Consider the following 16,811-nt stretch of genomic DNA (forward strand, 5'->3'; position numbering starts at 1 on the left):
ATAGAGAGTTTTTAGAAGTTGTTTTCAGAACAAACGTTTGTGATGGTTAAACGTTGTGTTGTGGGCGGTTGCAGTATTACGTATAGTCATAGTGTAAGTATTCACACTTTTCCAAACGATCCGAAGGTGCGACGTCAGTAAACGAAAGCCGTGAAAACAACGAGAAAAGGTTGGGGTGGACCTTCTCCTTACAGCGTCATATGTAGTGTCCACTTCACCTCAGATTCTTTTTTCGAAAAACTGTCTTCGGCCGTGAAAAAACAACTAGGTTTTAAAGAGAAGCGCCGACAACTTAAACCTGGCGCAATACCAACAATTTTGAAAGAAATAGATTCCGAACCAGCCCATGATCACCGAGGCGGATTTCAGAAGAGAGAGAGAGACGTCGGGTAAGTGTTTCAAATCATTTGACTTGTTTTGCCATCCTGATTATCGCTTTATAGAGACAATTAAGTTTGCGTTATGTAAAGGTATCAATAATTTTTTGATAGTAACACGAAAACGACGCGTCGGACAAACAGGAAATTACGCAGTCCTTACACACTGCTAATTGTTTTCATTTTCGCAGGCTAAAAGTTTCTGAATTGTTCGGTGATTGGTGTTGAATGTCGAATTCACACCTCTGTTACTTTCCTTCTAGCTTGATCTGCGAAATAATTTATGGGGGTACTGGACATCTCGACCCCAAAAAATCCCGACCCGTTTTTCATACCTACAGCCAAAACAAAGTCAGCTTGGACTTTCAGTTATGAGACATGACAAAACAAACGCTGCCAGTGATAGATTTCGCGAATAAAAAACAAAATTAACGCAATCAAAGGCGCCGACCACACGCGTTGGAAATACTAGTAGATAGTACACGATGTTTCGAATTAAAAGATGTCGATCAACGTTGAACTGGATAGAGGTTCGCGTCGCCACATTGAGACAGGGTCGCGTCGATGCGGAGGGTCGAGATGTTCAATTTGGGTCGAAATGTCTTGGGTCGAGATGTCTAGAAATCATTTATGGAATAAGAATCCGGGCTTTGGCTGTCAATGCGTTATCACCAAGTAAGTAAGTATGACAATCACGCTAACTCGAGTCCACTCTGAATTTGTCTGTATGTGTGTTGCTCTCAATTATTTTTGTTATCCAATTAAACGCCACCAGTCACGCACTTGTCCTCGTCGTGACCCGACGCGTTCACCCATTTCAACTGAATCTATTTCCACGCGGCGGTCATTTATTTAGTAACTGTGATTTGTCGTTTTTTTAGTTATTTCCCTATTTTATTGATCACTATAGTTTAACGTCTAGAATGTCAAAATATGTTTACTTTTTATTTTAATTTTGATGCTTCTACTGGAAATGTACTTCAATAGAGCATGTATGATATGATTCTTTATGGTTTTCTATCTACTATTGTTGAATCAAAATGCTCTCATTATAATTTACAGATTACGTAGAAGAGCTCTTCAATACACTAGACTTGTATGTTGGAGGAGATTGTGTATTACATACACTTGATGATGCACCCCTGCCACTCAACAGCCAGTATGCCCACCCTGACAAAGTCTCGGCAGTTCATTGCCACACTACAAGATTCACATAACAGTGTAAATACATTTCCAGATGCTGCAACAATTATGCTAATAAAAAACAAGCTACGTTACACAGTTCACAAATTTTATTTAGACTTGTGATGAACAAAGAAATATGACAATGTAAACATTGGATTGTCTGTACATGTATGTGAGGAAAATAATGTGAATAAAATATAATTTGTACATGGATTACTATTACTATAGTATATGGTTTTAATTGAGTGACACTGTGTGACAATGAAAAAAGGAAACACATCTTCAGATTTTGGAATCTATGAAAAACCAAGATTTGGTAATTTAAGTCCTAAATAATTCTCTGACATAAATATTGATAAATCTGTTACTGCTCACTCTGGTAGTACTGTAGTCTTTTTCAATGAACTTCAAGTATCCCCTCGTTAACCTGTGGAGGTTTAGAAAATAAATAAGGTCACAATCTTTATTTGGCATTTGTTTATACGTAATTCATTCGTTTTATGATGCATCTTTTTTTACTATAATAAAGGCAACTATTATTATGTTATATATGTGTTTGAATTATGGATGAAAAAAATATTGAACACATTTACAATTAGTACATAAGTATAAGCAATTGCCACCCAATCCTCTCAAACGATTATTCAAAAAATAATTAAATTTTTTTTCTTCATTTTCTTTTCATAATAATATGTCAATTTTATTTCACCAAACATTTTTCAAATTTACGTTTAAAATTTTGAAACTTGCGGATGTAATGCACACCCGCGCTTCGTGTGAAGGGAAGCCAGGTCAAAACATTGGGCATTTTACGTGTGTAGAGCAGCCCACAGAGACGTCGGCCGATCCCAACAACCATATCAGAAATTGTTGATGGTGGAAAAAAATAAGAGTTTCATTTGTGCAAAAAAAAAATCAAACGTGATAAAGTAAAACGCCGATGACATTCGGGTCACACGAGACACTCACGCCTTCGACCATGAACGAAAATCCAATATATGGATGCCAATGCACGTTTGAACGAAGCAGGCAATATTTCTGAGGAAATTCGCGATCTAAGTTTATCGAGCATAATAAAGAGTTCACACATACCTCTTTGAAATTATCGATAAGATATTTTATAAAGAGTAGTAAGCTCAACTAGAACAAAAAAACTAGAACTTCTTACCGACTCGAAAGTTGTCCAGTGCCGAGGTTCAGCGATAGTTTACAAACGTGCGCCGGGGACGGTGACATCACTGCGACCAGCCACACCAGAACGGACATATCTCGCATCTAACTCAACCCCATGCAACAAATTTGATATCCAAGTGTTCATTATGGCCCGTTCTTCCTCGACGAAAAAGTACATAAGTGACAATTTAGTCAAAGACGAGAAAACTGCACAAGAAATTTGCCTTATTTACACGTATCGGCAATGCGAGCTGCCCAGCAACTTCCCTTTCTGACGTCACAAGGGGAATTTCTGTATGGCAATGAATAGCTAATGAGGAGCCTCGTTTTAAAATACAAAAAATAAAGTTGCTGTAGACTGAGTTTAAAACACATTTTTTCACTTAAAAAAATAATTTATGCTTAGAAACATAAAAATTAATAATATTTATGTATCAATTGATAATTTTAGACGTGAAAATAGCAGCCATTTCACAGGCACTTTAAGATGAACCAAGTAGCTAAACACCCTGTAGTTTGTAGTTGTCTAAGCAATATAATGTCCTCCCACTAACAGTTTTACATCTAGCACTTTCATATGCTAAACGGTAGAATGGGGAGTGATGCAGGTGTAGGAGACTACACCTGCATTACACACAATGGGACAAGTAATGATGATTATGTTATTGTCTCGATCTCATCGTCATTGTTTTATAAGGTGCTAGATGTTTCTATTGATACTCGGGGGGGAAGTCTGACCATTTGCCTTTGACCTTCACTTTGCCATTCTGCAGCAGGCAGAATGAAAATGTTCAAATCCCTGATAAAGTCGGTAATCTGAAGAAATGTGTCTGGGCGGAAAACCGTGCCATTTCTTTCACTCAAATTATCAGTTCAGAGGCCACAATAAATAAATGCTATTCAAGAAACTCCAGATATTGAAAATACTGTGCTAATATAATCTATAGTGTGATAAAGGACACAGCTGGGAAATGTCACATGATTAGATCGAATGAAAGTACTAAGCGCGACCAACCAATATGGTTTGATACAGAATGCACTTCATATAAAAGGAAACAACATAAGCTATTGCAAAGATTCCGCCAAACAAATAATGTAGACAATTTACGCGAATACTGAATGTTCGTAATAAATTCAAAAATATATGCAGAAACAGAAAACGTGAATACTTGGAAAACCAAAGAGATAACCTTATGTCGCCTAATACAAATTCTAAGCTGTTTTGGTCAACAATTAGACGCAATAGTTCAATCAATAATATTATCCCACTGACCATACAAGCAAGCCAATGGCATGACTACTTTAAACAAATCTTTTCTTGTTCATCCATAAGTAATGAATTCGTCTATCAGAGCAAACTGTTACTTGGAGTCCGCGAATGAATTTAGTTATGCAAATGAAATTGACTGGGACATATTAAATGGCCCAATTACTAAAACAGAAATAATTGAGAGCATCAAACGGCTCAAGAATGATAAATCACCACAACCTGATGGTTTGCCTGGCGAGTATTTTAAATCCACTGTAAATATATTATTGCCATATCTATCGTCTTGTTCAATATATTTGGTCAAATGCAATCATTATACCTATAAGAAAGTGTCGAAGTTTGATCCAGGGAGCTATAGAGCAATTTCACTACGTCAATTCTTAATGTACGTTTAAACATTTTGGCAGACGCTTTGGTGAAAATAAACATAGAACAGGCTGGTCATGGATACTCAACAACTGACAACATATTTATCTTTTAGGCAATTTTCCAAAAATATATAACCAAGAAACGGGAGAAATTATACTGCGATTTCGTGGATTTTTCCAAAGCATTTAATAATGTAGAGAGACAACGTTGGTATGTCATATTTTAAAAGGGGACCGAATGGGAAGATGTTTAAGATATTACATAAATCTATGCAAATGTAAAATCATGTGTCAAAACTTTAAACGGATATATTGAATACTTCCAGTGCCCTATGGGTGCTCGCCAGGGTTGTATGTTAAGTCCATTCCTATCCCCCCTCTTTATTAATGAATTATGTAATGAGCTGAATAATTCGGAGCATCACGGTGTTCAATTATCTCCTGATTTAATTGAATTATTCTGTCTTCTATTTGCTGATGACGTTGCAATTGTATCAGATTCAGTTGTCGAGCTCCAGAAGTTACTAGATAAACTAGAATTGTATTGTATGCGCTTGAGTACGTCTGTAAACTTGGATGAGACCAACATGATTGTTTTCAAGGACGGGGACATTTATCAAGGAACGAAAAGTGGGTTTATGGAGGGATTGAGGTAAACACCGTTTCATACTACAAATATCTTGGAATTATGTTCTCCTGTAGATGTATGTGCAGTTTAGCCTGAATTGACAGACATTTGTATAATGATGAGTTAGATTTATCGGATGTTGTGTATAGTCTGACTTTGAGAATGACCTAATAAGTCCAAGAGATTTGAAGCACATGGCTGCCATTGCAGAGCACATAACAACAAACTCCATTGCTGGTAGTGATGAGCAACTTGTTAAATAAACCAATCGAGATACGTCCTGGATACGTATTGGGGGCAAGCGCCGTCAAACAAATTGTGATTAAAAAAAATAGTGATTAAACCTTATGAAGAGACGCTTGAGAACACTATGAAACACCTAACAAGAGGACACTAATAGGCGAAGTGTTAGAATTTGATATTACAGGTTCGCCAACTAATGCTGAATTATAATAACTCTAGATAAAATACAATTTTGTAGTACAATGTCCGTGACAAATGAAACCCAAAGTTCAAATGTTGATTCCCATACTGACGTGTTAGTGTTGAGGGTTATATCCCACAATGAGCGTATGATCGAATGAATGAATGACAATTATTTCACCCAAAAAATTAAAAAGTTTTTAAACAAAATTAAATGTTAACATTGTACAAGTAGTAAATATAAATAAATAATGAATTCTGTTGAGTGGTGAGGATGAATCATGTCGCGATACAGCTCACCAGACTCAGTCGCCAATGTTGTTCGACCAGCTTGATAGCCAGACACCTGAAGCACGTTATGATGAATTTTATGAATCAAGTTAAGACACTTCAGAAAACGTTAGTATAAGGGTGAGGCATGTGTGGCCAGGACTGCATACTGGATCCATGAAGCAATATTGAAGCCAATGTCATGTCATAATTAGTACCGAGAACTAAGTTCGTTCGACTTATTTTGCCTTTCCAGGCAATTGCTAGAGCATTGGGAGTAGACCACTTGTTTGACTGTATGTTTGTATAGACAGATGATGATACCAAATCAATGCATATTATTATTTATTTTGTAAAATGAATGGATTGGTTGACAGATTGTGAGCCAAGGTCAATCAAGACGATAGAAAGGATAGAATAGTAGAGGGGAGTTATGACTACTGGTGGATCTGAATCAGGAATTTAGCCAGATATAGCCCCGATTTAGGTTATGAGGAAGTGTGATTAATTGTGGTGTTTCGTGACATGAGGGAAATGAGCATGGCGACTTGTGAATAATTATTCGGAACCATGTTCTGATACTGATACTGGGTTAGGATGTTAATTTATGGAATGCATTAGGACATGTACGTTTCCGATCAGAATGGCCTGAGCCAACTATCCAATAGGATAGATAATCATATGTGATAGATGAATGATGAACGGGAAGATTGAATGAGATTGTATGTGAAGTATAATTGTGACCTTCTTTTTCGATAAGAATAGCTTTTTATTTTTCTATCCTCATGGAGGAGAACCTCACCGTGGAATTGGTGTCCTGATGCGGTTTGAATTATCATACAAAATGTGGGGTATCAAGTAACTTTGTTGGAGCAAAGTTGACTCCAGTCGTGGATAATACCGATCAACTCTATGAATCGTAGTGGTCGAATGGAACTTTATTATTTCAAATTCGACAGATATTCAACTATTTCAAGGTCCGTTTCAGAAATTACCATGGAGCTACTTAATGAATATGTGCAGTTTAGCCTGAATTGACAGACATTTGTCTAATGATGAGTTAGATTTATCGGATGTTGTGTATAACTACGATCATTAACGACATTAAAACACATTTAACATTGAAGGCAAAATTTTCGAATTTTTAATGATCCGGAATCATGAGAATACCCGTTTGCTTCTCATAATTGTTGACAATAATAACTTATGTGACGTCACGCCGATATTGGATTTACTGTTGACATTTGTTGGAGTCTAAACATATTAAGAACGAGTGACATTTCTACAGGGATACTGTACAACCAGCTTTACTGAGACCACGCACCTCGGTCACTGTTTACCAAGAATATGAGCTTCTAATATACCGGAGGTCGAGCCGATGTATTTTAACTGGTGTCTACTGACGATTTATGCTTTGTAGACCTTGACCTTCGACCTTGAACCATTGTTTTTGAATCACTGATAGAACCGTGCTAGATGTAACACTGTTAGTGAGAGGACATTATATTGCTTAGACAATAAACTACAGGGTGTTTATCTACTTGGTTCAGCTTAAGGTGTGATCGGTGTTACACGTGTGAATACTTCATGAATGTTAGAAGCATGTATTCTCTATGCATCACTGGTCTTCAGGTGCAGCCAAAGAGCAATAAATTTAAATAGTCAATTCTTTGGGACAAAATTTATTTTATGGGTCTTTTGAAGTATGCTAATTAATATAAAGGAAAGAGGGGAAATTAAAAGTTGTTCATAAGCTACCCTCCACCTGCAGAAAAATTGTCTTTCCCTCCTGATGACCCATTCATCTTCCCCCTGCCCTCATAAAGAAAAACACTTTTTTCCCTACTCCCCTACCACCAACTTGCCTTTCCTCTCCCTCCTCCTGCAAATTCATCTCTTCCCTCCCCTCATTTAGCAGATGTTATTTTCCCCAATGCGTTTTTTTATTATACCCTGCCCTAAACACTGTTTTGCCCACCCTGCAATATTTTTTCATATAAGTACCCTACCCACTAAAAAAAAGTTTCCCTGTTCTTGTATTCTTTTAAAAAATCTGCCCTGCCCACCGGGGGTACTGATATTTCCCGCCCCCTACAAAAAATAGAGAAAAAAAATCCCCGCCCTCAACAAAAATTCCTTGAAACAGCTTTTCCGATGAACAGCTCCAGTGGCTGCACCTGGGTCTTTCTAATGTTGAGTGGTAAGTTGTTTCATATAAATTACGCAGTATGAAATCGTTCTTCGGCCCATATACAATTTAAACTTTGGAAAAAAAACAGGGGAACGAAAATGGCAAGCGGCGGCTTATATGTGATGAAAGGTTGTACATAACAGTTTAGGATTATGATTGTTTCCACGAAAATAATATTATTATACATCTGTCACCATAACGCCATACGTTACAGCGTGCAATAATCCCATGATTGGCCGACGCGCAGCAGAGGTCGATGCGACGGCATACTGCCTGAATCTCATAGTCTTATATAACAAGTAGTTCATTATTCAACAATAAAATAAAGCAGTACTAATATAACTGTAATGTAAGATAATTTCGGCTTACATATATGCATGATCCTGCCATATATAATGTGGTGAGACCTTTTAAAATGGCTACGTAATTGCGCTGATACAAACACAGACGTTGCATAATTCTACATATATATCATTCATTATCACATAAGCAAGTATAAATATTATAGACATATATCTTCATATTGTTTACTTTTTGCATGGTATGAGACATGGCGATACTCTTTTTTCCGTGGATTCTTGAATTATATTATAAAACAATAATAATATTATTGTTTTCACATATCACAACTTGTATGTGTAAATTGTTATAATCATCATATTGCCATCGTAGTTATCGCCAATAAAGAGTAATTTACATGCAAATAATATTCTGAAGCTCATTTCAACCATGGAGCACAAAGTAGAATTTGAATTATTCTAGTGACAATGAGGTGATCAAATTATGAACATCACAAATAACTAAAACAAATAACACCTTCCAACTTAACAATATTTAATTTTCTTGTCACAGATTTGTTATATTCAACTACAAAGAGAATACTCATTATGATTGATGCAATAGATGTTTTCGTTTTGAACAATGTTTGGATTGCCATGTTTCTGAGGAGTCTATTTCTGATAAAATGCCAATAGGAGCAAAAGAGAACCAATACAATATATTAAACTATACTTCAAGTTGATTGAGCCCATACAGCGGTACAGATGTCGCATAAAATGTTTAAATTACTTATGAAAATGCCATGACGTGATACAAGACACCACCTCCGTCTCTAAATGGGGGAAATCAAACTCCATCAGGCCATGAGGTACACATTGATTTTTAATTGTACTTAGGTTAATAGAGCGATCTAAGAGTACATACAATTATTTCGTCCACTAGCTGGTGCTTAGTAATGGTACTGATATGTTGCTAACTAATGAAGTATGAAATTAATAAAGTAGTGCGATAATAACATGTAAAACCATTTCCTGACGGTAATGTTATGACCATCTCATTATGCATTGAATTAAGTCACCGTAGGTTTAATTAGGTCAATGGCTTAGAGTATACCGTAATGTTTATGTACGAACAGCCAATTCGAATTCCAGACTATAGTTTAATTTCCATTTGTGGTTGAATATCACAATATAAGGCAGAATTCGTAGTATAACGAGTCTAGTAGTGTATACATATACTACGTAGTTAGTTACGAGGCAGAGTGACAACGAGACAATATTCTGCAGCAAAGAATACTCATTATTCGGGAATACGACATGCGTCATAGAGCGTCAGGTTGAAACAACTAAAGAATCACACTGAATCACAGATTATATAGACAGCCAGCAAGGATTCACACCATGTAAATAAACTTCGGCTGTATTTACTTTTGAAGTGTGTTCACTCTTACTTTGGTACTAATAACTTCGATTAGATAAATGACGTGAAACAGTCAAGGTTTATCATAGGAGTACATGTAATTTCAATGGAATACAACGATACTGTGACTCAAAGCGGAAATAAAAAACGTTCGTTGCATTATTCCATAAATGGCCTATAAATTAAACACTGCACATTTTCAAAAAACAATAAAACACTGCTGTTTTAATAGACAATACACATGTAATACAATATAATGCTCATGTTTCAAGTTTAAGCAGTGTGCTTTCAATTGAAAAGGGGTGTTTCGATGAAATCCATAAAAGTGCTCCCATGATTTACAGTGTAGTTGGCTGCAATTAAAACAAATGATCAGATTTCCTTGATGTTAACAATATGTTTTATTTTATGCTCTGTTTACTAAACACGGATACAAAATTATATGGTAGCCTAAATGTTATTGCAAAATGCCTGTTTTGGGGCCATTTATCATATACTGCTTCCAAAGTTAAAATATTAGTATATGTAGTTATACACATTTTTGATAATTAAGAACTATAAAGACATTCTGATTATTAATATTCATTTATACGAATAATGTTTAAACATTAATATGCTCAATTTTTGCTATTGCTTTGGCAGTTTGTTTGTTACGAAAACAAAATATGAATATGTTGTAGACACTCAGTTCTGGTCTTGAGTAATTATAGTCTTTCGTTGTTGCAAAATATAGAATCACTTATCACGTAGTTGTTTTTTTAAAGTCATTCCATGCTGTTTTGTTTGTGTCGCTCACCAATTATTTTATTATTCACTCAAATGTAAAGTGCTTTAAATTAGCCTCGTTGATTTAAACAACAATAAATAAACACATCAACAAATAAAATTACTTCACAATGATGGAAAATACGTATATGTTGTACTAATAGGATCAGGCAATTGTGTTTAGGCTTCAATGTTATTTAGAGCCGACAACTTACAAACAGCTATTTTTTGTTAAGTCAATATAGATTATTATAAAGTTACGGCATGACTTCTCTTGGTATGAGGACGAAGGTGACCTTTGTGTGGCACATTTCAAGCATTATAATGCGTATAAACTTATAGAAATAAAACATGAATTTACCACAAGGAAAGAAAATGAAACATAAAATAAGAAAATGAAAATATATTAGAAACGTCCTCAACAGTAATGAACGGCAATAACAATGATAATGTACATTTAGAAAAAAAAGAGAAAAACCCTAATAATCTTCATGAACCAATTTGTCATTAATTTGAATGCCTCGATCGATCAAAAATACAATACAACATCTTAGTGTATTACAATCCCTGCTTAACCTTAAACTCTTCAAATGTAGGAATTCTATACCCAAAAATTTCATAATCTAATCGATACACTTCAATAAGACTTTCAAGAACATGTTTGGATAAACTTCCAAGCGCTTCTGTGTATCTCAAATTGCCTTTCTGTGCATGAATGTCTGGGAAACGATATATACTATCAAGGCCAATCATCTCAAGAACGCACGCAGCATCCTCGCCTAGTTGTTCAAAATGACCGATAAAATCGTACTTAAATGAACATACATATGATCTTCGATATTGTTTGACTAAATGCCCACCGAGTGGCATATATTCCCCATAGGAATGGTGGTGAATGACCATCTTTACAAATTCTATAAATGTTATATTATATATTTCATTTCCCTTTGGATTACGTGCCATCACGCTGTGATTCCGTATTCCAATTTTCTTGATGAGATCATCGAATTGCTTATTTTGGCCCGATTGATTTACTGTGTAATGTATGTTATTATAGTAAAATGACACCAATCTCTCCAGTGGTTCTCGAAAGAAGATGATTTTGGTATATTTCTTCACATCTGTTTCAGTGAGGTTCTTATTTCCACTCTTCAAGCACTCCGAATCAATAGTCGGTAGAAAGTTTCTCCAAGTAGTTGATGACACTTTGGGCATTAATTTGAACATGAACTTGTATTTTTCCGATACGACAAAGTAAACCATGCGTGGTTCAACATATGTTACATTATTGTCTCGGCATGCGTTCACAGCTAGTTTCACTCGTTTTGCACTCGCTTTCCAGCAGTTATAAGCATCCTTTTTCTGTGCGTCTGATGAATTCTGCAAGGCATGGTGCAGAACAGCGTTAGTTAAAATGGTACCACAAACGAAAATTAATTACTCTTCAATGGAACAAATATGTAACTAGGTTTACGAACACGACATATGGCGCATGCAAAGTACATCAATCTTAAATAAGACTCACCAGAGGTTGTTTGACTGGTTCCATATGTTTCTCATGGTGTACAACACTGACATGGCAATATTCCTTGTCCAAGGATTCTGGAATTATATTTCAAGATAATAATTGTTTTCACAATAGCAATGTGTCAATTCTCGCTATCGCCAATACGTAAAGGTTACATAGATGGCGCTATCACGCTTCGTTCCAAATGCATTATGGGATAGTTTTGTGACTCACTCACTTCCGGCCCGCAGTTGCAGGAACGAACGCTAGCAGACGCCATATACCGGCTTATGTATTTACAGTTACGATCGTTTGTATTTTTCACATGTTTTAACTTGACTGTGATATTCAAGCTCATGGGTCGTTACTGTGAAGCGGCTTTGTGCTGGTCGCATGACAATAAGCGTAAAAACCTCCAAAGATACCCTTGGATGAGAGACGTTACCTGGGTGAAATTCCCACCAAAAGCTACAATGCGTGCGACGTGGAAAAAGTTGCTTCGGAGGCAAGACAAGTTTGAAATCACGGTACGTTCACGATTGTGTTCTCGTCATTTTGACAAGGAACAGCTGCAAAGTGATGGAAATGCAGTGGGGTTCCCCAAATATTTTTCGTGGAACAATTATGGACTTGTACTGAATCCGAGAAAGTCGGGAGCAGTGGAAAAGCGAGCACAAGCCGACACTGCAGTCGCAAGCGGCACCCTGCCCGGTGCAAGCCTGGAGGCAAAGCCTGACGAGATTGGGGAACAGCCGAACGAGATACCCGTCTTCGCTGGATCACGACGAGCACCTACTACATGTGGCCCCCATATTGCCGATAGCGTTGGTAGAGAAGTCACCGTCCACTTGCAAACGAAGAAAATTCACAAGAATATTGTTGGCCGTAAGTTCACTTCATGCTTTTTTTCATGCGCAAATGCTGTATTTCCTAATATTAATAATATTGTAAATATGGGGATTTTTTTCCTTATCTTTGTATACGATTGTCGTCGTGCATCAGTCATAACTCATGTCTCTTACTTAGTTTTAGTCAGACCCATGTGCACTGTTATTGTTAATTTGCCATGCTAAAATTAATAATGATAATCAAGACAATAATTTAACAGGATATTAAGAAACACATTTATGTTCTAATAGTCATATTTTATTAGAAATATTATCATCAGGTATCATTTGAATACAGGAATTATATAAATGCATCATCCAGACCCATATTTTGAAAGGTACAGAATTTTTTTTATTTTTTCAAAATTACACATGTGCACATCCCCTTTATCTGTGACGCGAAAAGCAACAATTTTTTTTTATTTACGGCCCTGAACATTAAACTTTTTTTTGCATGTTTTAGAATATTTTTTTTCCTTTTGAAATTATGCGTGACTTTTCTGTAAAACAGAATTATTTGATAATTGTTTATTTATTCATTTTTGTTAATTTATGCATACAGGTATGCACTCCATTCCAGAAAACATACCCAATCCACAGGACCACGACTACATCAGTTATCATCAAGCATCGACTTCTACAAAGTCAACTCAAACCCTACTCACTGCTGCTGACATCTGTCGTCTAGAGGTGAAGTCAACTACACCGTCAAAGACTCCCGTCGAAGATCTGATTGACAGCACCATCCTCGGCAGCGACGAACGTGTCAACTTCTACACCGGCATCCAGTCAAAGACCATGTTGCAAGGTACATGATGTTCAAAGTGTTATACATTTTTTTTTTTTTTAACCCTGAAGAGGGAATATTTCGGAAAAAACGCTGAAATAATTTCAATATATATATATATAGGTACTATTGTATTATATATAGGTTTTTATTTTTAAATTTTTTAATGTAAATACAAATTCATATGATTTTGAAATTTTTGACAAAGCAGTGAAGTACAGTGCAAACTTGGGCTTCTTGGGCCCAGGAAATTTACTTTGATGTACATTAATACATGTAATAAAAAAAAAAAGCATATTGACCAATATTGATATTGAAAAGTATTCTGTTTTTTTGACAATGTATTAATTTGTTTTGTTTTTGTATATTTGTTTGTTTATTACCAGGTCTGTGGAGTTCTGTAGAAAAGGGAGCAGAGAAACTGAGGTTCTGGAAAGGGCCAGCTCGTAGCCGGGGAACTAAGAACTACGAGGGAACACATCGTGCAAAGCCAGGGAAGCAGCACAGTGTGTCTATTTTCTTCCAGTTCATCTTGACACTGATCAGATTGCGACTCGACTTGCCATTACTCTTACTCGCTGATTTGTTTTGCATAGGTACAACAACTGTAACAGAGATAACAGTTACCTGGTTAGCCTACTTGAACCAAACTATCGTTCCTGCTCTTGTCTTCTGGCCATCACAAGCTACCGTTAGAGCAAACATGCCATCAGATTTCAAGATGCGGTTTCCATCTGTATGTGTGATTATTGACTGCACCGAGTTTTTTATGGATCGACCAGCTAACAAAGAGGAACAGTATAAGACCTTTTTGCAATATAAATCACATAATACATACAAGTGTCTAGTGGGTATAAATCCTAATGGTGCATTTACTTTTGTCAGTTCATTGTGGGGTGGAAATGTCTCGGATAGGTACTTGACTGAGCATTGTGGATTGCTTGATAAACTCAATGAGGGAGATGCTGTTATGGCTGACAGGGGGTTTCATATTGAGGACTCTCTGTTGGAGAAAGGAGCAAAGCTTGTTGCTCCACCATTCACCCGGAAGACAACTGGTGGAGTAGGAAAGAGACTTAATGTTAATGAAATAAAAACAACTCGCGACATCGCTAGGTTTCGCATCCATGTAGAAAGAGCGATACAAAGGCTAAAAACATTCAGAATTTTGAAGCACCAGATTCCAACTTCGCTCAATGGAGTTGCGTCAATAATTGTTCAGGTTGTGGCTGCATTGTGCAATTTAAAAGGTCTGTTGTACTATGGGACCAATGAACTTGCAAAGAAACGTCTGCACATAAAGAAGAAGCCGCTAAAACGGCTTCTAATGTAAATTAAGAACACTGGTTCTGGTGATGCATTTTTTTATCTTATTGTTTTTGTTTTGTTATGAAACTAATGTTAACATGCCTTTATACAAGTGTATTAGATATCAATGAAATATTCTTATTTTATACTTATGTGCAATTTATAAATTTTATGCAGGAGAAATTTTATTTTCATTTTTTTTATATTAATATACATATGCAGTCACACAACTTTACATCATAATTTGGTGATATTTATTGCAGAGGAAATTTTATTTTTCATCTTTTATTTATGTATTTATTAAAATAAATATTCAAGCAGGCCACTCCATTACATTTTGGGCAATCCTGCTATGGAAAAATGTATTAGTTATGAATGATTGGAATATCATAGCAATATGATCTTACTTTATGCTCTCATCTGATCCATCTTTGTATCAAGGATTAGTTGTTTTGCAATAAATAAATTATTCATTCATTCATTAACATTGGAAGTTGAGAAATTTTAATGTGTTGCAGTGGATTTGATATTCAGAATGAAGTGTGTTGTCAGGCAAATGGAGTGAATTGACGAAAGGATACAATTAAAATGGGGGAAACATGCGAGACAAAAAGTTAAAGAAGATAAATCTAAATGCATAAAATGATGTGTGCAATTTGGTTCAGGATGAAAGGAAAGTGAAGATTACCCGGATCATGCGGGGTGGGGGGTGGGGGCAAGACAACATGAAAAGGGAATTTACAGTGAAAAAAAAGTCTAACTGTCATAACATGCAGGGACGTACCACTGTTAAGAGCAGACAAAGCATTGGAGGGGCACAGTATTTGTGATTAATGCTGTGTCCCTCCAATGCTTTGTTCCTAACGATGGCACACTATTTATAACACGTTAGCTTAAGTGTGTATTTACATGTTGGCTTAAGTGTGTATGTGTGGGATTATGTTTGTACGACATGTGTGAACGATTTATAGGCAAAAAAGAGAAAAATAAAGCAACTAGTGTAGGGTAGCATTATAGTTTGGGTAGTGCAGTGGGAAATGGACTAGCTACACCCTCATCACAAGTAGGCCATTCTCATCATTTCATCATCAAAATATGACCATGCAAAATCACAATAAAATATGGATACACAAGTCCGAGGTGTGACAGGTTGTGACATTCAACCATTTAATAGATGTATGTAAACATTATGTACACTTTTAGCATTTACAGGTGCACAGCAGCCAAGACAACATCAGTTATAAATAATACATACATGTACCTGAACATTATCAGCTTTGTTGCCAATGGTATTGAGTAAGAGAAAATGAAAGCCTTTACATGTAACTTGATACAAAGAAAGAGGGAAATAAACTACACTTTTCAAATAATTGGTTTGTTCTTTAAATATACAAGTCAGATAAAAAAAAAAGCCAATTTCTTCATCTTCCACTATTATGCTGAATTTTGACTTTGACAAAAAATGACAACTGTATATTATTATCTAGCATTCACATTGTTTTTGCAACCCAGACATAAAAAAATCATAACAATTAAATTAATTAAATAAATAACAAATTAAATAACAAATTAAATAAATTAAAACTTTGTTTAGCTCAAGGTGTTTGTTATGAGAGTCCACTGTATTGACAAAAATCATTTCATATATTGTAAATTACAATACTATTCTCTAATTACTAAGTTGATTAAAAATAGTATTTCACAAGAATTTCTACAGTTCTACATGCAAAAAGGCAGGAACCTCATAAAAGAGGAACAATCCTGTCACAGAAGATATGAGTTGCCTTCTCCTTTAACTCCGCAAATACAGTGTCCTCAAAGGTAATGTTCAGTATTTCAATGCCACACTTTGTGAAAATTACCAAGTCACAATTATTGATCGCTAGGATCCCCATCTGAAACTGTATTTGAAAGAACCATTTTGACGATCTCTTCAGCTTCAATATTTCATCCTGGCTCTGGAAGTGGTAGCTC

At 35.9% G+C, this 16,811-nt stretch overlaps 2 protein-coding genes and 1 long non-coding RNA gene across 3 annotated transcripts; 1 reads left to right on the forward strand and 2 right to left on the reverse strand.

Annotated features, from left to right (window-relative positions):
- Positions 1 to 1,651: 1,651 nt before the first annotated feature.
- Positions 1,652 to 3,107, reverse strand: LOC146750374 (uncharacterized). The gene is made up of 2 exons (XR_014929417.1): positions 2,731 to 3,107; positions 1,652 to 1,989 (listed from the first exon to the last, which is right to left on the reverse strand). It is a non-coding gene; the product is annotated as an uncharacterized LOC146750374 (long non-coding RNA).
- A 7,799-nt stretch (positions 3,108 to 10,906) lies between these two features.
- Positions 10,907 to 12,135, reverse strand: LOC102806077 (carbohydrate sulfotransferase 11-like). The gene is made up of 3 exons (XM_006825378.1): positions 12,090 to 12,135; positions 11,874 to 11,950; positions 10,907 to 11,728 (listed from the first exon to the last, which is right to left on the reverse strand). The coding sequence occupies exons 1-3, from the start codon at positions 12,133 to 12,135 to the stop codon at positions 10,907 to 10,909; spliced, it is 945 nt and encodes a 314-aa protein (XP_006825441.1).
- A 76-nt stretch (positions 12,136 to 12,211) lies between these two features.
- Positions 12,212 to 14,862, forward strand: LOC144343540 (uncharacterized). The gene is made up of 3 exons (XM_078006053.1): positions 12,212 to 12,740; positions 13,305 to 13,550; positions 13,916 to 14,862. Exons 1-3 carry the CDS (start codon positions 12,212 to 12,214, stop codon positions 14,860 to 14,862), a joined length of 1,722 nt encoding a protein of 573 aa, XP_077862179.1.
- Positions 14,863 to 16,811: the final 1,949 nt, after the last annotated feature.

The sequence above is a fragment of the Saccoglossus kowalevskii genome, chromosome 1, assembly GCF_978046115.1.
Source record: "Saccoglossus kowalevskii chromosome 1, keSacKowa6.1, whole genome shotgun sequence".
In the NCBI taxonomy this organism is placed as follows: domain Eukaryota; kingdom Metazoa; phylum Hemichordata; class Enteropneusta; family Harrimaniidae; genus Saccoglossus; species Saccoglossus kowalevskii.